This window comes from Cyrtonyx montezumae, unplaced genomic scaffold (genome assembly GCF_038088225.1).
Source record: "Cyrtonyx montezumae isolate F1298 unplaced genomic scaffold, pur_monq_1.0 scaffold_2, whole genome shotgun sequence".
NCBI lineage: Eukaryota > Metazoa > Chordata > Aves > Galliformes > Odontophoridae > Cyrtonyx > Cyrtonyx montezumae.
In genome coordinates, this window is record NW_027071936.1 from 60,765,806 (window position 1) to 60,784,428 (window position 18,623).

General features: G+C 36.5%; 1 protein-coding gene across 1 annotated transcript in view; it reads left to right on the plus strand.

Moving 5' to 3' along the window:
* POLN (DNA polymerase nu) overlaps positions 1–17,372 on the plus strand; it is a 78,427-nt gene extending 61,055 nt beyond the window's left edge. The window contains exons 22-24 of the mRNA XM_065735857.1: positions 7,486–7,553; positions 14,552–14,613; positions 16,986–17,372. Of these exons, the coding sequence (XP_065591929.1) occupies positions 7,486–7,553; positions 14,552–14,613; positions 16,986–17,054 (199 nt within the window). The 3' untranslated portion in view covers positions 17,055–17,372. The remainder of the gene's footprint in view (positions 1–7,485; positions 7,554–14,551; positions 14,614–16,985) is intronic.
* The last annotated feature ends 1,251 nt before the right edge of the window (positions 17,373–18,623 follow it).

The window sequence follows — 18,623 nt, forward strand, 5'->3', positions numbered from 1 at the left end:
TCAAGGCATATATTAGCAGCTGAAAGAAAGATTTGTGGAATTTGTGAGAGTAGAAAAATACTCGGTGAACTTAGATTGACAATTGTAGTTATTTAAAATGTCATTACAGTGGCATATACTTGGGAATGTGATATGGAGGAAGGATGTTGGCAACTGAAGAATGATTGCCTCTACCAATTTCTGTAAAAAATCATCGCTCTGTAAGCTGAAGATAGACTGATGCTATCCAGAGTCTATCTGGCACTGTATGAAATGCTCAGAAAGCTTTTAGTCATTAAAGATCATAATATCCTAACAACGTGCAAATTAAATATAACACTTCCAAAGAACTATTGAGTAATTTTGCTTGAATCCAGCAATTTTGCTTTCTTACCAATGTATCATTCCTATAGCACTGGATCTAGTGCCTCAAACACACAGCTTTACTTCTCAGTGTGTCCAGAGCACGGCTGAAGTGAAAGGTTCAGCAACAGGCCAGACACAAGTGAATGATTTGAAAAGTAGAAGCCACATAAATCAGAGGAAAAGACAGAAACCTGTTTTCTTGGTCCCAACTGCTCTTCCATAGCAGTGGATATTGGAGCTTTTCTAAGTCTTCTGTAATGAACAAACACTTTAATCAACACAATGATTTTTTCAAGCTGATGAACTAAAAATTCAGCTTGCTTCCACACATATCACTAAATTAGTAAAAGAGAACCCTAACTGTCCCAGGAACAAGTGCTGTGTTATGTGACCTGGAATTTTTTCTGATACAAACCATGGTAAAACTCAAATAACCTATTTGCTGGAATTGGCTTTAGTTTAATTACAGCAAAGAAATAGGAGACAAACTCTGAGATGTACAAGGATTCCAGCACTAGTACTTTATTAACTGGTTATGCTCTCTTGGATTCATACGAAAACGCATAGTAATAAAAGGATTTCTTGGTTAGATCAGTATGCATTCTGTGAAATACATAACGCTGCTGCTGTGTAGGATTTTCTTTAGCTCTGAGTATAAATGTGTTGTCCCTCTGCCTATTTTTTAAAGGATTGAAGAATTGATTTTACCGATGTTTCTTCTATAGGAGTTACCCAAGATTTTCAACTAAATACTGGTCTTGTTCTCTGCCCCATTGTTTCCTTACCTGTATATGTTCTGTTCTGAGCATTAATTCTTGCAAGATTATCATTCTAAACCTAGTACTGGAGAAACAGAATCACAAGAAAAAGAGGAAACATTTTGATTATGCTTGAGGAGAATAAGATTTTTATTTCTCAGACAATATGCTTTTGTTTCAGTAGCAGAAAGAAACATCCTATATCATGTGGTGTTGAAGAAATCATTGGGAGCTCTCCATAGCTGCTGTCCCCATCCAGTTTGTAGCTCTTCACTTCCCAACTGCACAAATATTTTTGTGTTTCTAGGTGTGCTGTTACCCAGCAAAATCATTGCTTTCCTCAATATTTCACAGCAGTATTTTGCATGTATCCACAAAGATGGCGAGCTGTTACTTGAACACTTAATGTAGTGAGCCAGAAAAAGTAAAAATGATTTATTCTTCATAGAAAAAAAGCTTAATATAGTTAATATTCTTAAATATCATAGGTAAAAAGAACCTTCACCATGTAGCAGACACTTTAAATGTACCTTTTTTGTGGGTCATTCACATGAATAAATACTTCTAGTTTATAAAAACCTTTCGTAGGTCACCTTTTAGATTGGTGTGTTTTAAAACACTTTTGGTACACGTGAAAATTCTATTCTCTTAATTCACCATCTGTTCAGCATCCTGCTCTTCTTGATGTAACTTCTGAGAAATTTCACAAGTTAGCTGAATTTTTGTAGTTAAAATGTTTGAATGTCAGCATGGCTTGGTATTGAATAGGAAAACACTGAAAGAGAAGTAACACAAAGTTACTTGAAGTAACACCTCTGTAGGCATGATATATTTTGAGCTTTATCTTTTCATAAGTTCATAAGTTCATAAGGTTGGAAAGGACCTATAAGATCATCTAGTCCAACCATCCTCCTATCACTATCTCTACCCAACTACTAAATTAAATCCCTTAGCACCTCATCTAAACGCTTCTTGAACAGCGCTAGGGATGGTGCCTCAACCACCTCCCTAGGCAGGCCATTCCAGTGCCTGACCACTCTTTCAGAAAAGAAATGCTTCCTCAGGTCTAATCTAAATCTTCCCCTTTTATATTACTGTATTAGAAATCCTATTAGATGCAGCATCATGAAAAACCTGAAAAATCTACAAAATAATACGAAATTATCTTAACCTTGTTCCTTATTTACACGATAATTTAATAGACATTCTTTCCAGATAAACCCATGTTTATGGGGAAACTGCAGCTATTAAATACCAAGTAGTATTTCTAGTATATAAAAAAATAAAAAATATTTATTTTAGAGAACACAGAGATTTTAAGAAGAATTGAATCCAGCATTCATCTGGTCCACTGAGTGTGGCCAGTAGCCAATGCTTCAGGAGGAAGGTGCAAGATTTTTTACTAGGGATAGTCCATCTGCAACTTCTCATCTTTCTGTGATTATGGGGATATCTAAAGTCTGGAATGAAAGATTTAAAAGTGTTCCCCCCAAAGTCCTTGGATTTCATCAATTCTAAATGTTCTTGAAGACATGGAAGTTTTTTATTCCATAAGCAGTCTTTTTATTATTTCTTTTCTTTTTAGTCTTCTTAACATTCTTTTTCTAACCACTTAACATCTTTTGTACTCTTTTGAATTACTTTTTAAACAAGACTTTTAAACATATACCAATGACAGTCTTATAGTGTTCCTTTGTGTACTTAGGAATTTCAAATTCAAAAGGAAAAAAATACAGTTTTATAATTTCAATGATTATTTTATTTATTAAACAGAACAGAGTCACTGACACACCTAGTAATCTGTGGAACATAGAATATGATACTGTTGTCTCAGAAAATGGTATGAAATTCAGTGTTCAGGGAAATAGTGTTTTATAAGAAAACTCTGGGGCTAGAAAAGGTTCTGATTCTCTTAAGTATTTCAAAATGCATGTTGTGCTGCTGAGTGATCACTAATGCCTTTTCTGAAGTAGTGTGCTTTTAGTAACTTCTAACATTTAACATTCTACATTTTTACATCTATAAAATCTTAGTTATTAATGTTTTATGTTCTTAAGTAAAGCATTATGAAAATTTGTTAAAATTTAGCTAGATTTTTGCTGAGACAAAAAGCTATGATAGATGTCAAACCTGTTCTCTTTTTTATGTCCCTTCCCCGAAGATAAATCTTTGGTTTTAGGAAATCTGTTCTTCAGTTACAATTCAATTCTCAGCATGCCTTCAAAATAGAAATAGAATGTGTAATTTTCCATAGAGATGTTATGCTGGAGTACTCCAGCTCAGAATCAAACAACCTGATGGTGCCACGGCATTTTCTGTTGAAGATGTAGAGCTAACCAATAGAAAGCATTAAGCACCAGGACATAGGTATGTGTCTATTTAAAGTAAACAAAGATTAAGTAACTATTTAAAATAAATGAAACTATGAAGTGATGAAACCTGGGTTTCTCAGCCTTCTTCTTAGTCATAATAAGGTGCCTTTTATCCCTCGTTGTACATGACAATTGGACCATCTCATTTAAGACTTTCCCACTTACCAAATTTTAACCCTCATTTCATTTTATTTTTTGTTCAAATTGTTAAACCAGTCAGCTCAGTGCAGTATGTGACCTCCTCTCAGGTATTCCTTAAGCAGCTACTTAGCACCTTACTCCTATGGCTTAGTCTGTTATATTCTCCTCCTTCATTAGTGGGAGCTCCCACAGGAGTGCAGGGGCTCCACTGGGGGATATAAATAGGGTCAACTAATGTAACTGAGTTGGGTTTTAAGTGGTCTGGAATTGGCTCATGATGGGTCTAAATTGATTATGGAGTAAATGAACCTGCAGTTAGTCTGTAGGAACTCATTGGTGCTTTAGTTTTTGTATTTATTAAGACAAGTCTGGAAAGCTAGACAATATTATACTTAGAATTTGTTGTTAGCAGCACTAAAGGTTCTCCTCATAATAACAGAAATGTGTAACAAAGTTGTATAGAGGACTGTTCTCCCTGTCTGATTTTAGGTAAGGCATGATAGCCCTACAAAGTCACTGTTTGGAGATGGGTTTTTCCAGATATCAGTTCAGAGCAAGTGAGAGCCTGTCTTAGTCACTTGTCTGTAAAATGAGCATTAATTTAACTATTTTGAGCATATCTTGACCTGAAAAAGAGCACCTAACTGTTAGAAAACAGCTTCCAAAAAGACTTCTAGAAAGATCTTGTCTTTTTTTCTACCACTGCCATCTTCTACAGGATATTCCTACAGTAGCATCTGCAGCATGTTACACCACAGAAGTCTTGTTTGCAGTTTAGAAAAAATGTTTCCTTTAATGGTGAAGAAATACAATTGCTCCCTAGTGATATAAGAGCTGTTTTGCTGATTCAGTTTAGCATCATGCTCATTTCTAGACAACAGATTTTAAGTAGTCCTGGAAAAACTTGAAATTCTGTAATTTATATCAGAGAGGTTCAGATTTAGAACATATTGACTTAGAGTAACTAACAAAATCCTCATCTGTTCTTATATTAGAAAACAAAAACAAAAACAAAACTAACTGGGTAATACAAAAAACTAAGCTACAGAGAGGCAATATGGCCTCATCAGTAGAAGATTATGAAAATAATCTCTTGACACTTCACTTTGTTTTGTCATACATGGGATCAATTACATGATTATATGACTGGGAGGCTGTACTTGATCTCTGGAGGTCTCTTCCAACCCCTACAATTCTGTGTTTCTGTGATTGTCATATGGTACTGATAACTAAGAGGATCTGTTGAAGATCTGAGTTGAGTGTAATCCAGTTTACTGCACGTTAGCAAGCAGTAATGGGAGGAACTTGCTATTTCAATATTCTGTCAAAGTGGTGATCTCTATTAAGCTATTTAAGTAGGTTTTTTCACAATTTTTTACTTAAGGTGTATGAAAGGTATATTTATGCACTGGAATCGTAAAAGCTGTGAATTTTGAATGGAAAAATTATTTTGATTTTTCTTTCATCTTTACTGAAGTTAAATAGGATAATGTCACTACTTTAAGAACCCCAAAATCATTTTTAGTTCTAGCATGAGATGATCTACTGATCCAGTGCTGAGTGTTTTTAAAAATCCGCTTCTTCCTCCATTCCTAAAAGCTGACATATGGATGATAAAATGGGGGAAATGCTCCTGGAGAGCAGTCCTGTGGAGAAGGATGTGGAAGGACGTCAGGGTCCTGGTGGACAGAAGCTGGACATGAGCCAGCAGCGTGCGCTTGCAGCCTGAGGGCCCAACTCTATCCTGGGCCGCATTAAAATAGGGGTGACCAGCAGGGAGGTGATTGTCCTTCTCTACTCAGCTCTTGTGAGGCCCCATCTGGAGTACTGTGTCCAGGCCTGGGGCCCCCAGCACAAGGAAGATGCAGAGCTCCTGGTACAGCTCCAGGGGGACCTCACTGTGGCCTTCCAATACTTGAAGGGAGCGTATCAACAGGAGGGGGAATGACTGCTTACACAGGTTGATAGCAATAGGACAAGGGGAATGGTTTTAAACTAAGACAGGAGATTTAGTTTAGATGTTGGGAGGAGGTTTTTCACTCAGGGTGGTGACACACTGGAACAGGTTGCCCAGAGAGGTTGTGGATGCCCCATGTTGTGGAGGCACTCAAGGCCAGGCTGGATGTGGCTCTGGGCAGCCTGCTCTAGTGGTTGGTGACCCTGCAGCACTACTACAGGGGGGTTGAAACTGGATGATCTTCAAGATCCCTTTCAACCCAATACATTCTATGACTCTATGATGAAAATGTTTGATTTATATTGTACATTCTTCATAGGAAGGACAGTTCCTTACCAAACATTTAGAAAATTGGGCTCTAATTCTGACTGACATCATGAGTCACTAGTCTGGTACAAGTATTAACTGGTCTATCACAGCAGTCTATCACTATTTCACCAGTTTCATCAATGCATTTATTTTTACTTATTCAATTGATTCAAAGTATATTCAGAGGTTTTAATGTTCACAGCTCTTTCTGATCTATACCTTCTTACATGTCACTCCAGTGATAATGAAGAATCTCTTGCTTTAATTAATTTACTTACACTGGAAATTATAGCTTTTCATGTAAACTGTATTCTCTTGCTATAGATTATCCTGGTCTTTTCATCTGTTTCTTTTTGTATCCTGTGTCCCAATTTCCCATTAGAAATATGTTAATCTGTTTCACTCTGCTTTCCACTGTGGTGTAAGTGACTAATAATTGAAGACCTATTATTAGAGCTCACCACACTGTTACTCAATGTCACATTGTAATTTAAGGCAGTGTGAAAGTATCTCAGGATATTCTCCTGAAAGCTGTGAAAGTTATAAGTCATAACCATATCAATGTTTCAGCCATTTCTAAAGAATGGATAACTGTGAGGTATTAAAGAAGTCTATTGCAAGCATTTAATTTAAATGTTATATATAAAATGCAAAGAAATTCAGAAATAGATGTTACAGTTTCGTGACTTAGACTGCCAGGTACAATAATTAAGGAAGTCATGAAATAAACCTAGTTCAAAGCAGTTTAATCAGACGTGCAATATTTTTTCTTTCTAGGTGAGAACTGCACTCAAAGATTATATGTGCTAGACTATATCTGTTCTTTCTCCAATGTGATTCAGTCAAACACGTTTATTTTTTCCACTGTGATCTTATTTTTGTACGCAAACCAATAATTTAGGGTGCAATTAAGACACAGCCCATATGTGGGAGGCCTATTGATATAGGCCTAATGATATGGACAAAGAAAAAACAAAGCATCAGTAGAACTTTATTACAAAACAACTCCAGCTGAGGAGCTCAGGTGAATGTTGTTGCACAGGTTTTAAGATGTCACTACTTTCAGCCATACATTCTGCTCTTATGAAGGCAACTGTCCTCATAACAGAGGCAACAAATCAGGCCTACATTTTCATTCTTCAACCCACAGAATGAGGAGACTGAATTTGCTTTTAAGTGAAAAGAGAAAGGTTAAAGTCACTGGCCAATTCTACACTAGGAGTTACAATTGCATACCATAGAGCCAAGTACTCTTGCTGCTGACCTAATTTGGATTACTACAGCAGCATATTTGCAACCACATTTATTCCAGCTCAGCTTGAGAAAAACAAGCTATATTAACAAAGCAAAACCCATCTCTCTGATTTCTTATGGTTTTCTGCAGTTTACAACAGTTTTAAGTAGTACTTTGTACCTTTATGCTTTCAGAGTATGTTGAATGGCAATCATTTTAACTCCATTAATGATGTTCTTTCACTTTCTTAGGATTTTTATTTTCTCTTCAGTGTATGCATGATTTATGTGAAAATGTGTTGATATGAGTAGAAAGAAAGCACTGTTAGAAATGTCATGCATGTTTTATCTAAAGTCTGACTTTTTTCAGGTTAATTGCTCAGATTCATGATGAGTTGTTGTTTGAAGTAGAAGATTCCCAAATTCGGGAGTTTTCAGGTAAATATATTCTTCTTCTTTCTCCCTCCCCATTTCCCAATAACCTGTCATTTTTTTGAATAACATAAAATGCAATAGCTCAGTTAGAAGGGACCTTCAAGGATCGTCTAGTCCAACTGCCCAGATAATGAAGAATTACTGTAACAGGAAGTACATTGATTCTTGTGATTAAGGAAATATATGCTATGCAGATTTTTCTGAATGTTTTCCCTCACTGGTTCTTATGTTGACAAAATGTGATATACTCCTTATCTGAAGTTTGTTAAACTGCTTATTTGTACTTAGTTTCCTCACCAAGATTCCCTCATTTAGTACAAGAATCCCACAGAGAATATTTTCACCAAGTTTTTAAGGGTTGTAGAAGGAAATAAACTAGATTAAGACAAATGCCTTGGAAAGTAACTTCCTAAATACATATGGTTGGGGTCTGTTACATAAAGAAGTGTAAAATTCTTAGTGTAAGAATGCAGGGTGCTGTAAATTGTAAGTTAATTTACTGTAGTGCATTTTTTTTTATATTAAGAGAACTTTATGATGGATCTTCCAAGGTTGAGTGTTAGTAAAAGCTTCTGCACTTTTATCTTCTCATTTAGCTTACTTACTGATGTTATTTCCTAAGCTAGAGTTTGTCCCTGGATCTGGTAAAAGTTTAGGTAGCAAATGACATCAAAGATGAGGCTGTCAGGTCTTTTCTCCAGTGAGTACTGGAGACATTACTGCAAGGGCTGAATGTTAGTGCACAGACTTAGGTCTAGTCTGAAGCTGAATGGTGACTTTGGCTAAAATAAGTATTACAAGATCCAATATTTAAGACTAACTGAAACAAGAAATATATTGCTTTATAACTAAACAGGCAGAGGAAGGGTGCATCTGAAATAGCATTTAACTTCCAGTCAGGGGTAGGAGTATGAAGCAGATTTCCCTATTGTCCCCAGTTCATGATGTGAACAGTTTTGGTTTATTTGCAATCTGAGAGCGGTTGACCCAGATTCCCATCAGATGAAAACAGGAAGACTCTTTTCTCCCAAACTTTTCCAATTAGTTCAGAAGTTGTTAACTGAGGTAACAAATTGGGTGTGCAAGTTTTAAAGAGAAGAAGCAGTGTCAAAAGGATGTGGGCTTCTAAATCACTTCAGTGTTTTGAAAGCCCAGATAGGATTTTCATCCCATTACCCCAAGTTTTCTCTCTCTCCATATCTTCTTATTTTTATTTGCTGATATTCTTTAGGTGTTGGCTTCATCTTTTCCTATCTAATGAATCTTTTTATCCATTCAGAAACCTTAAATTATAGAATCTGCTGACTTGCAGAACCCAGACTGAGGCTTAATGACCCAGACAGAAATCTCAATTGTACAGTCACTAAGATGAGTAAAGCTAAAGAGCAGTGTGCGATGGCTTTAATTGAGTACAGCTCAGTGCTGTATTGTTCTCTTGCATTCACTGTGATCCAAGAAAGCAGTGGCCTAGTATTCAGAGTATTTGCATTCTGATTCCAGTCATGCTTCTGATCTACATTTTAAGGAATGCAACAGCAAACATATGTCTCGGTTTTCTTATTTGCAGAATGGATGTGAAATCTTAAGACACTTCTAAGATTTATAAATGAAGAACATAAAGGCAGATCATACGATTTCAGTTAAATGATAATGCAGAACATAAGCTTTTTTCTGCAGAATTTCCCCTATGGAAGTATCTCTTTTGCACTGCTTTACAACAGGAGCATGTCTGTTTGCTTTTGGAACTCTCCTGAGTGAAAGCTGAGAGTTGCCACAGGTCTGTCATACTGCCAGTGCTCTCTCCCTGCTTAGGACTTCATAGGCCACAAGAAGATTTCTCATTACTATTCAGTATACAGAAGTTCAGTTTATGATGCACCTTATAAATTATCTCCAGCAGAAGATATTGAATCTTTTTAATTCTATAAATAAGTGACAAGCAAGAGGCTATTCTTTTTTCTAACATCTATTTTTTTGCACAAAATACTACATGTAAGTTTACTAGCTTTTACCTGTATGCTGGGAGGATACTTTCCCCAGGCAGACTCCAACACTCAGTTTCATAGCAGCCATATTGTTCAGCCTGAACAAGTCAAAATGTCATCTGTTACTGTTCAACTCAATTCTCTATTTAGGGCAAGAAAGAAAAATATCAAAAATATTTAATTTTTGTTTATAATCTTCACTTTCTATTGAAGGATGCCTGGGAAGATGAAATCTTAACATTTGGTGGAAATTTGTTTTTGACAGAAGACTGTCACCTCTACCATCAGTAATATGCCTGATTCCTAGGCAGCTTGTCTACCTGGCATCCTCACAGCCTGAGCTCTCAAGGAACCCAGGAAGCAGAAAAAGAGATGGTATTTTGGGAGCAGCAAAAAATGGTTTCTGCATCTGGGAGGGCTTGGCATCTCCAAGATTTGAAGTCTATGCAATCAGGTACACAGACTGTGCCCAAATCAGACTGTGAGTCTTCATAGGAACCCCAGAAAAGTGTTCAGGAATTGCGGGACCACATTTTTCATTTTGTGGAGACTATCAGTTGCTGAGACTACCTCTTCTTGCTCTGCTAGAAATGCCTGTTTACACCTGGATTCGTCTGAATACTTGAATATTGAAAGGGCAGATACACCTTAGGAGTGGAGGAAAGTTGATTTAGTTATCTATCAATTTGTCTGTCTATTTACTTACAATGCAAAAACAAGTCTCAGAAAAAAAAATAAAGTAACCTAAGCCTATGTATTTTGATATTAAGATTAGTTAGGATTACCATGATGTAAAAAAATAGCTTAATTTAAAAAAAAAATCTGTCAGCAGAAAATTTTGTTTTGTTGAATTTCCATGAAGTTTCCTTCTACTCTACTACAGCTTTGAAATTAACGAGTGTTGAGGCAGCTGCATAAAACAGCATGCATCTTCAAAAGGTGATTCAAGTAACAGAACAGAAGAACGAACTGGTCATTGCAGGGTAGTGACACTTTGTGTTCTCTGAGCTGCCTCTTTCTAACTGGAAGGACATAGGTGCTTAAAACAGAAATGTCTCCAGGTAGCCTTTAATTCGTAAAAATCCTTATTCTTCAGATCATATGTCTGATCAGCTTTGGCTTGTTTCTGAAGTCATAATTTCATAGGTGAATGAGCTTGAAAAATGTCTTCAGTTTGATAGGGACAAACAAGCTTTTGTTCCACACCAGTGCCATTTCTTTGCTCCTATTCACAACTCTTTGAATAAGCACATTTTTTCCGGCCAGTATCTAGAAAATCTAATATGGGTTACAATTTCAGCTTGCCTTTACTTTGCTGTCTTCAATTTTGGGAGAGTAAAGATGAAATATGTAATTTTTTTTAACGTGACATACAAAACATTCCAGAATGAGCATAATCAACAAATCTCATAATTGCTGACTGTGAGTTTTGAGAGGGAAGTTGCAAAGGCTGGGAGAACAGCATTTAACAGATGCCACTGCAGTATATGGCTGACTGCAAAGGAACATTTTAAAATTAATAATTAATGTGCCCTAGATATGCTAGGTGCTTGACAGAACATAAATAATTATTCACCCAAAAGCTTCCAATCTAAATTTTAGAAAAGAAACAAAAACAAAAAAAAGAATGATAGAGACATAGAGTCAGATCTATTTACACATTGTGTCATTATTCTTAAATGTATATGAGATAAAGAACATACATTTGCCTGTGCCTGGACTGTTTATTTTGAGCACTTAGAGAGGAGTTTTCCAGGAGATCCGAGAGAGGGAGAATCAGACATTATATACATAGGACTAAAGGGGACCTCTCATGTAATTATGCACCACCATGCCATATGGTCTCTTTTATAAATTATCATCTCCATATGAAAAATTACTCCCACTGGGAGACTGTTCTAGATTTTGGAGAGATTAAACTCTGGAACCTTTAATTTCCAGCCTAAATGTATTCAGCCAGTTTACCTATTTCTTTTCATGCAAAAACTGTCAATTAATTTAAATGCTTCCTCCTTCACAGACTACTGAACAGGAATGGTAATCCAGCCACTTTTTTCTTTATATTTCTGATATATATATATATATATATGATTTATAGATATAAAATATACAAATATAAATTATATATAATTTAAAATCTGTTGTAAAATAGATGTAGGCAAATCTTTTGGAACCTTCCAAAGATATAATTTCAAAAGGCTGAAATGCAGGCAAAACATCTTAGGATTATTTGAAGTGAATAGTTTTATCATGCCACCCACTAATCTCTGGAAAGAAACAGAGAAGTCAACAGGGAGTCAAACTGACACACACAAAAAAAACAAAGAAGAAAATAGAACAAACCCATGGAGAGGTTTTTAATGGGTTGTCAAAGCAAATGAGGAACCATTAGGTCTGCTCATGTTGATGTGGCCATTTTAATCTGTGCTTTTTTAAAATTAAAGGCAGTTAGGGATACAGCAGAATTCTGATCGTTCCAGGTGCCTTAAAGCAAAAACTGTGTGAACCAACAGAGAAAGATGTTGCAATCAGCACTGTCACTGTGAAACCCCTTTTGGGGATAACAGTTATATAGGAGAGAATTTGTCAAATTTAGAGGGGAAATGGATGTAATTCAGTGCACACAGAGAGGGCACCTTTTGTCATACTGCTCACATTTCTCAACTCATGAATCAGTGCTGCTGACTCATGCTCCCTCTTTTGTTGTGCACTGGGGCTCTTTCTATCTAGAAGACCTATTCCTCCCATTGTCCTGATGGTCTGTTGCTCTTTATTTCTCTAACGACACAAAATATTGTAAGCTGCACAGAGCTGAGTGTGCCCTTAGCTTTTTCATAAGTACTTGGGTGGAATATTACAGCACTGAGTGACGCTGTACAAATGCGGGATCCAGATGCTATGGTCTCACTAAAGCTTTGTGCAGTCATACCTATGACGAATTATTTACCCATAGACTGCTTGGCAATCATTTTAGCCTTTTGAAGGCATGCTACCTGGTCAGTGTCCTGATGTTTGCCACATTGCTGATCTCCCAGGGCTGGCAGCTTGTTTAAATTCAGACTGGGCTTCTTAAGGCATCTTGACTTGGAGTGAATTTGAAGTAGATAATTATTCAGACCAACACTTTCCTATGCTCTCACAATTAGTGTTCAGAATGTTTGTTTCTGCTCTCCAAACACAATGCTGTCCTGCACAGAACCACAAACTACCTCAAATCCAACATGAAGCAAATATGAGGCTGCTCCGAAAGTAATGCCTCCTATTTTACGGCGTTGACCCACAACACCAGAGGCAGATGTTGGTGATATGACAGTAGAAGCTGAACCTTCCTACCAATATTCTGTTACATTTTCTTCCCATGTAACAGATGACAGCAGAGGGGCAGTCAGACAAATTGGTATCTGTCATGGAAGTCTGTAGGAAGCAAAGGTGTGGGATTGAATTCCTCCATGTGGAAAGAATGGCACCCACTAACATTCATCAGTGCTTACTGAATGCTTATGGAGACCAAACAGGGATGTGAGCATGGTGAAGCAGTGGGTGGTGTGTTTCAGCAGTGGTGACAATGGGTCGCATCTGCTTGTGCAGATATTTACAAGCATGTCATTCAGGCTCTTGTTCATCACTGGTGAAAATGGATAGCTAATACCAGTGTCTGTGTTGAAAAATAGTGTTTTATTGCTGAGAATTTGCTCTATTGAACAGTCTTATTGGTCTCTTTGTTATCATTTCCATGGAAACAAACAGGAGGCATTACTTTCAGAGTGACTTATGGGCATAGGTGTCATTGTGTGTCAACATATTTCAACATAAGTCTTATTTTCTCATCTATGGTACTTCAGCCACTGATCTTATAAGCTACTGCATAATTTGGTCTTCGTGGAAAGTCTTATGACAGGTTATTAACATGCAAGCCTGAGTGAGCCAGCACAGTCTAAGCACCCCACTTGTGTGCAGGTCAGAAGCTGGTTATTTTCCTCATTATTATCAAGCCAGCCTCAGTGTCACAGATGTGACACAAAATATTGCGTACTTTTTTTCAGTGCTGGCATCGTTAAAAAAGGTATTGGCAGCAGCCAGACAGACAACAACCATATGCTGCTTCTTAGAGTTCTCATTGCTTCTTTGCACCTAACCTCAGCTGCAAAAGAGCCGTGATGTGCATCAAGGAATAACTTCAAAGGATACTTCTCAGTAATCGCGTGGTTTTCAGCCTAGTAGTTCTCACCACATACTGCATAATCTGTTGTTTCTCAGTTCCGTGAGGCACATGCTGACATATAATCAGCTGTCCTGTCAAAGTAGTGGTGGTTGCTCAATGGCTTTCTCTCTGAGGCTGTATTCCTTTTTCACTTTCAGTAGCCAAAAGTTACATCCTTTTTAAAGCCATTTATCTAATAAAATTTTGTTGGAACCCTATTTTGTTGCAGCAGAAATCTTTGTCAAACAGAACAGTAATTGGCATGACCAAGGATGACAGATCTGGTCCCAAATGATTGATTTGGAATAATTACAGAACCATTTTTCACATTGATGGTGTGCATAGTGTTGTGACATGATGAGTTCTTAAGTTAGGTAAATCATGCTGTAGTTCAGTTGTTTCAACTCTTCAGAGCTCAAATATTGCACAGGGAAGATTTCTTTAACTTTAAAGAAAAAAAAGTATTTTAGATAGAGTCCCAGTATTGCTTTTCCTAGCTTTTTGTTTTGGAGAAAATTTTATGCCTGCACAAGAAAATTAAAATAAGTGAACAAAATAATCAAGTAACTGTACAGAATTTGAAAGCTGAGAGATACAGCAGCTAGGTATGCTGTCTCTGTGAAATATAACAGTGCTTTATTTTGTGTTTATAGCATATGTGTGTTAAATAATTCTCCAGCTTTCACCTTCCCTTCCTTTTTTTGTGTGTGTAAATGGAGTTTTTTTTACAGTAGAATGAAAGCATACTTCTCTTTTGTACATCTTTTATTTCTGGAAAATAAAGCTGTAAATTTTTGACTTTTTTGGCCTTACAGCACTGGTGAAAAGAACAATGGAATCCCTTCAGCAAACCACAGCCTTGGAAGTGCCACTGAAGGTAGGAACAATTCTGAATTTCCACTACTGTCTCAAGCGTATGTAGTTTTGTGTGTTACTGTCATCATATTAAGAATCTAGAGACAATTACTTTGACTTTCACTTCAACAGTTTCATGTTCATATTTGCAGGTAGCAGCTTTTTAGAATTATCGTAAAAATTCCAAAGGAAAAATAATTGAAAGAAACTCAACCTCTATTTCAGGAAGAATGACTGTAGTATACTCCTTGTCTTAGCTATACAGTACAGTTCCTTCAAAATCCATTTCATTTATTGCCATGAAATTTATAATAGGTGTGGTGGAATGAGAAATAATGCCTTAATAAGCATTCTGAAATGTGCCAGGCATTCATTACTGCTGAAATAACATTGTAAAAGATCTTTTTTCAGTAATTTTCACTTAGAAAACTGATCTTTTCAACATTTCTGAGTGGATGCGTAACACAAAATCACTTGTTCAATTTGAAGTACAGGGCATTGTCTACTTGAACAGCATCTATAACAGCTCAGTAGATAGCTAAACAGCTGCTGTATCTAATTGTTATTCTTATATAGCGTAACTGTATTTTTCTTTCTACAAGATTGATTTCCTTCTCTGCTAGCTCACTGCTCAGCTTTTGTTGCTTGATAAGGGATTTCAGACTCTGGAATCCCTAAACTGAGTAAGAGAGCAATAGTCTAAGGGTTTCCTTTTGCCTGAGAACTGAGCGCTTGGTGTTGCCAGATAACTCATTCTCCAGTATCACTGAATGAAGTCTAGGGACAGAAACAAATTTATTCCATTTATTTCAGAAATATTTACAGCATACAGATTTGCATTAATGGCAGCAGTTGAAGAATATTACTAGATAAATTCTAGCTTATATTCCTTTCTCCAGGTCTTCTATTTCAGCATTTGTGAGGCTGGCCTTCCCTTGAGGTCTTATAGTTACATATTTCTGGGTCCCAATGGAGCTCATCTTCCCCATAAAAGCTGTGAGAGAAGAATGAGGAGAGTCTGAAATCTTAATTACACTTTCTCCTTCTCCACACTGGAATCACCTCCACCTCCTTTTTCACTTAACTCTTGTAAAAACTTGCACTTACTGGATTCTCTTACACCTTTTGACTATCCTAGGATTAGGCATTATTACACTGACACTCTCAAAGTTTATAATCAACATTTCTATTGGTTGCTTACATTGCAGGCTCTGTTGAGGAATAGGTTGCTCATACATTGTAGAGCCTGCAATGTAAGCACCTTTGGTACATCTTCCTTAAAAACAAATCAAAACAAAATAAAGCCAAAACAAAAAGACCAAGCCTGTATTTCAAAGTATATTACTTCTGAGAAAGTCATTGACATGAAATAAAATATGAACAATATAATAGGTGTGTGAGAAAGACAAAAGTTTGCACATAATGAGAATGTTCACAGTTATGCAGGGTAAATGCTATCTTAATGTTACATATTGCAGACCAGCCACTGGCAGAAGTTCAACTAACTGTAAAAAAAGAAACACCCTTGGACAGTAGGTAGTTGCCTGGGGTTTTGAAAGGTTTGGACATTGTTATAAGCAGTAGAAGTATTTGGAGATTTGTGTTTTCTTGTCTTGGTCTCCTTTTCCCAAGTCAGTTACCGTAGGAGTCATGAGATATTTTTACTCTTACTGCATGTTAGGCTTTGCACATCATGGAGATACTTCGTATTCTTCTGAAACATCCCAGATGGATCAATGGCAGAGACCACATACAAACCATAAGGTGTAAACAGTTTGATCCCAGTGAACAATTTGAGACTGATCTTTTTTAAAAAGTCTGTATTTTTGTTCACGTTATCTTTCTGCACAGTAAATACATATTTTAAGATTAGAGATGTTGAAGATGAAAAGATTTTTGCTCCTGTTTTGCTTTCCTTCAGTACATTTGCCTCACCTTTGTGTTATGTGCTCTATTAATATGAATGTTATATTTTAATGTGGAAGAAAGATGTCATTGAAGTAGAGCACACATGTCATCGTACAGAGATTTCTTCTTTGAGGAATAGGATTCTTTATCTTTGAAGTAGCTTCTTTTCCAAAATGTAGTCCTTACTAATGAGGCAGCTTTCATGTCAAAACATCCACTGTACTACACCAGTAACTGCAAAACAAACTGAAATAAAGTCAAGGCAACGAATATACCCCGGGACTGTGAAAGTGGATGATTTTTAAAAAGCAGTATTTTAATCAAAACTGTAATTGCAATTAAATATTACTAGATGAGAAGAATGTTTCACATTGATAGGTGTGCGTAATGTAAAGCATTATCAATATCCAAAAGGAAAAGCAAAACTAACAATCTTGCTGTAAGTGATGTGTTTGTTTAATTTGTTGTTGTTGTTGTTGTTGACAGGTTCCCTTGAAAGTGCTTCTTACCACTGGGAAATCATGGGGGTGTATGACAGAAGTGCAGGAGATGTGAAGCAGTCATTGGGGATGTTATTCAGTACCCGTACACCTCATTGGCCCGTGCTGATTCCTCACTGAATCGCTAGGCAACAGCGCTGCTGGATCTTTCATAAGCACCTAATACTCTGCATGTGAATTTTTTTACTTCATTTTGTCTGTAGCCCTAGGCAACAGCAGTGAGATAAAACTGGATTTTACCAGTTCATTGTGTTTCCTTTAGCCAAGGTAACCAGCAGGGAGCTGCTTTTGTTCAGAGCTAAATTGCTACATGCAAGAAATGAAGCAAGGCCGTATTAACCCTTTGGGAACATGATAAATGTACTTGAGTTCGATGGATGTTTAGATTTTAATATTAACAACTATTTTGTGAAGTGCTTTTGTAAAAATACATGAAATCTGGAATTGGAAAGGTGCTGTTTGAACTGTACCAGCAGCTGCTTAACTGTTGCATTCAGCTTATTCTATAATTTGTGAGTAGATTGCAGCTGCTAGCATGCTGAATGTCTTTTTCCAGAAACTTAGAACAGAGTTCCTTAGGATTGAAGAGTTCTCACTTTCACTTTACTTTGTGGTTAGAATTTTAGAGTGAAACAAGTAAACAAAAACTACATTAAATGTATTAAAAAAAAAAGTAAATACTATTAATTTCAAACTCAGATTGTGCACTGTAGTTTTAGAGAAGGTATTTCAGTTTTGCCTAATCTATTATTTTTATTATTGATAAAATGCTAAATACAGCTTAGATAAACTTTGAGATTCTGACATTTATACTTCTAAGGATTCAGTCTTCGTCAGTGTTTGGATTTGTTATTGATATTTTGCTGTTATGTAGAGTTTATTCTATAAGTAAGTAAGTTTGTTGTATAAATTTTTACTGGTTACCAAATTCTGTCTCTGTGCTTGTGGAAGATGAACCTATCCTCAATATCTACTAATTATTTGGAAACTGAAGTCAAACAAAAAATTTGTATGAGGGAGGTGTTCAATATCTTTCTGCATTAGACCCCAATTGATTAAAGTAATATAATTTAAATTTTAAATGTTTACCTACAAAGATTTTGCAGCAGTTTTAATTTGTATCCTTAAACAATTTTGCATTATCCTTTAAGGCATTAGCTATTAACTACTGCATATGAATTGTACATAGCCTGTCAGATAAAGTGAGTCAGTTATTTCTAAAAACTTGTATTGCTGTAAGATTAGCAGTGGTCATGAAAGCAAAGTCAGAACATTTTACTTATTAATTGTGGATCTCTTTGGGCAGGAGGCAGAGAGATTGATCACAGAGTCTGTGGTCTCCTCTGGGCACCAGGTTTGCCCTTTTTTGCTTTTGCAACTTTCCTTCCTGTTTTTAAATCTCCCAAAAAAGAAGACAATCAAAGAGCAAGGGCACTGCTTTATCATACATCTGAGGATTTATTTTGCATAGGCTGGTGCAAGGGCAAAAAGTCAAACTGGTTCAAGTCTGGAACATTGTTCAAACCCAGAATCTCAAGTCTTGGTGCAATTTGTGTCCCCACAACTTGAAGTATGTGTACCAGGAACTCAAGATATCTTCTAGTACTCCAAATTCACTAGTAAA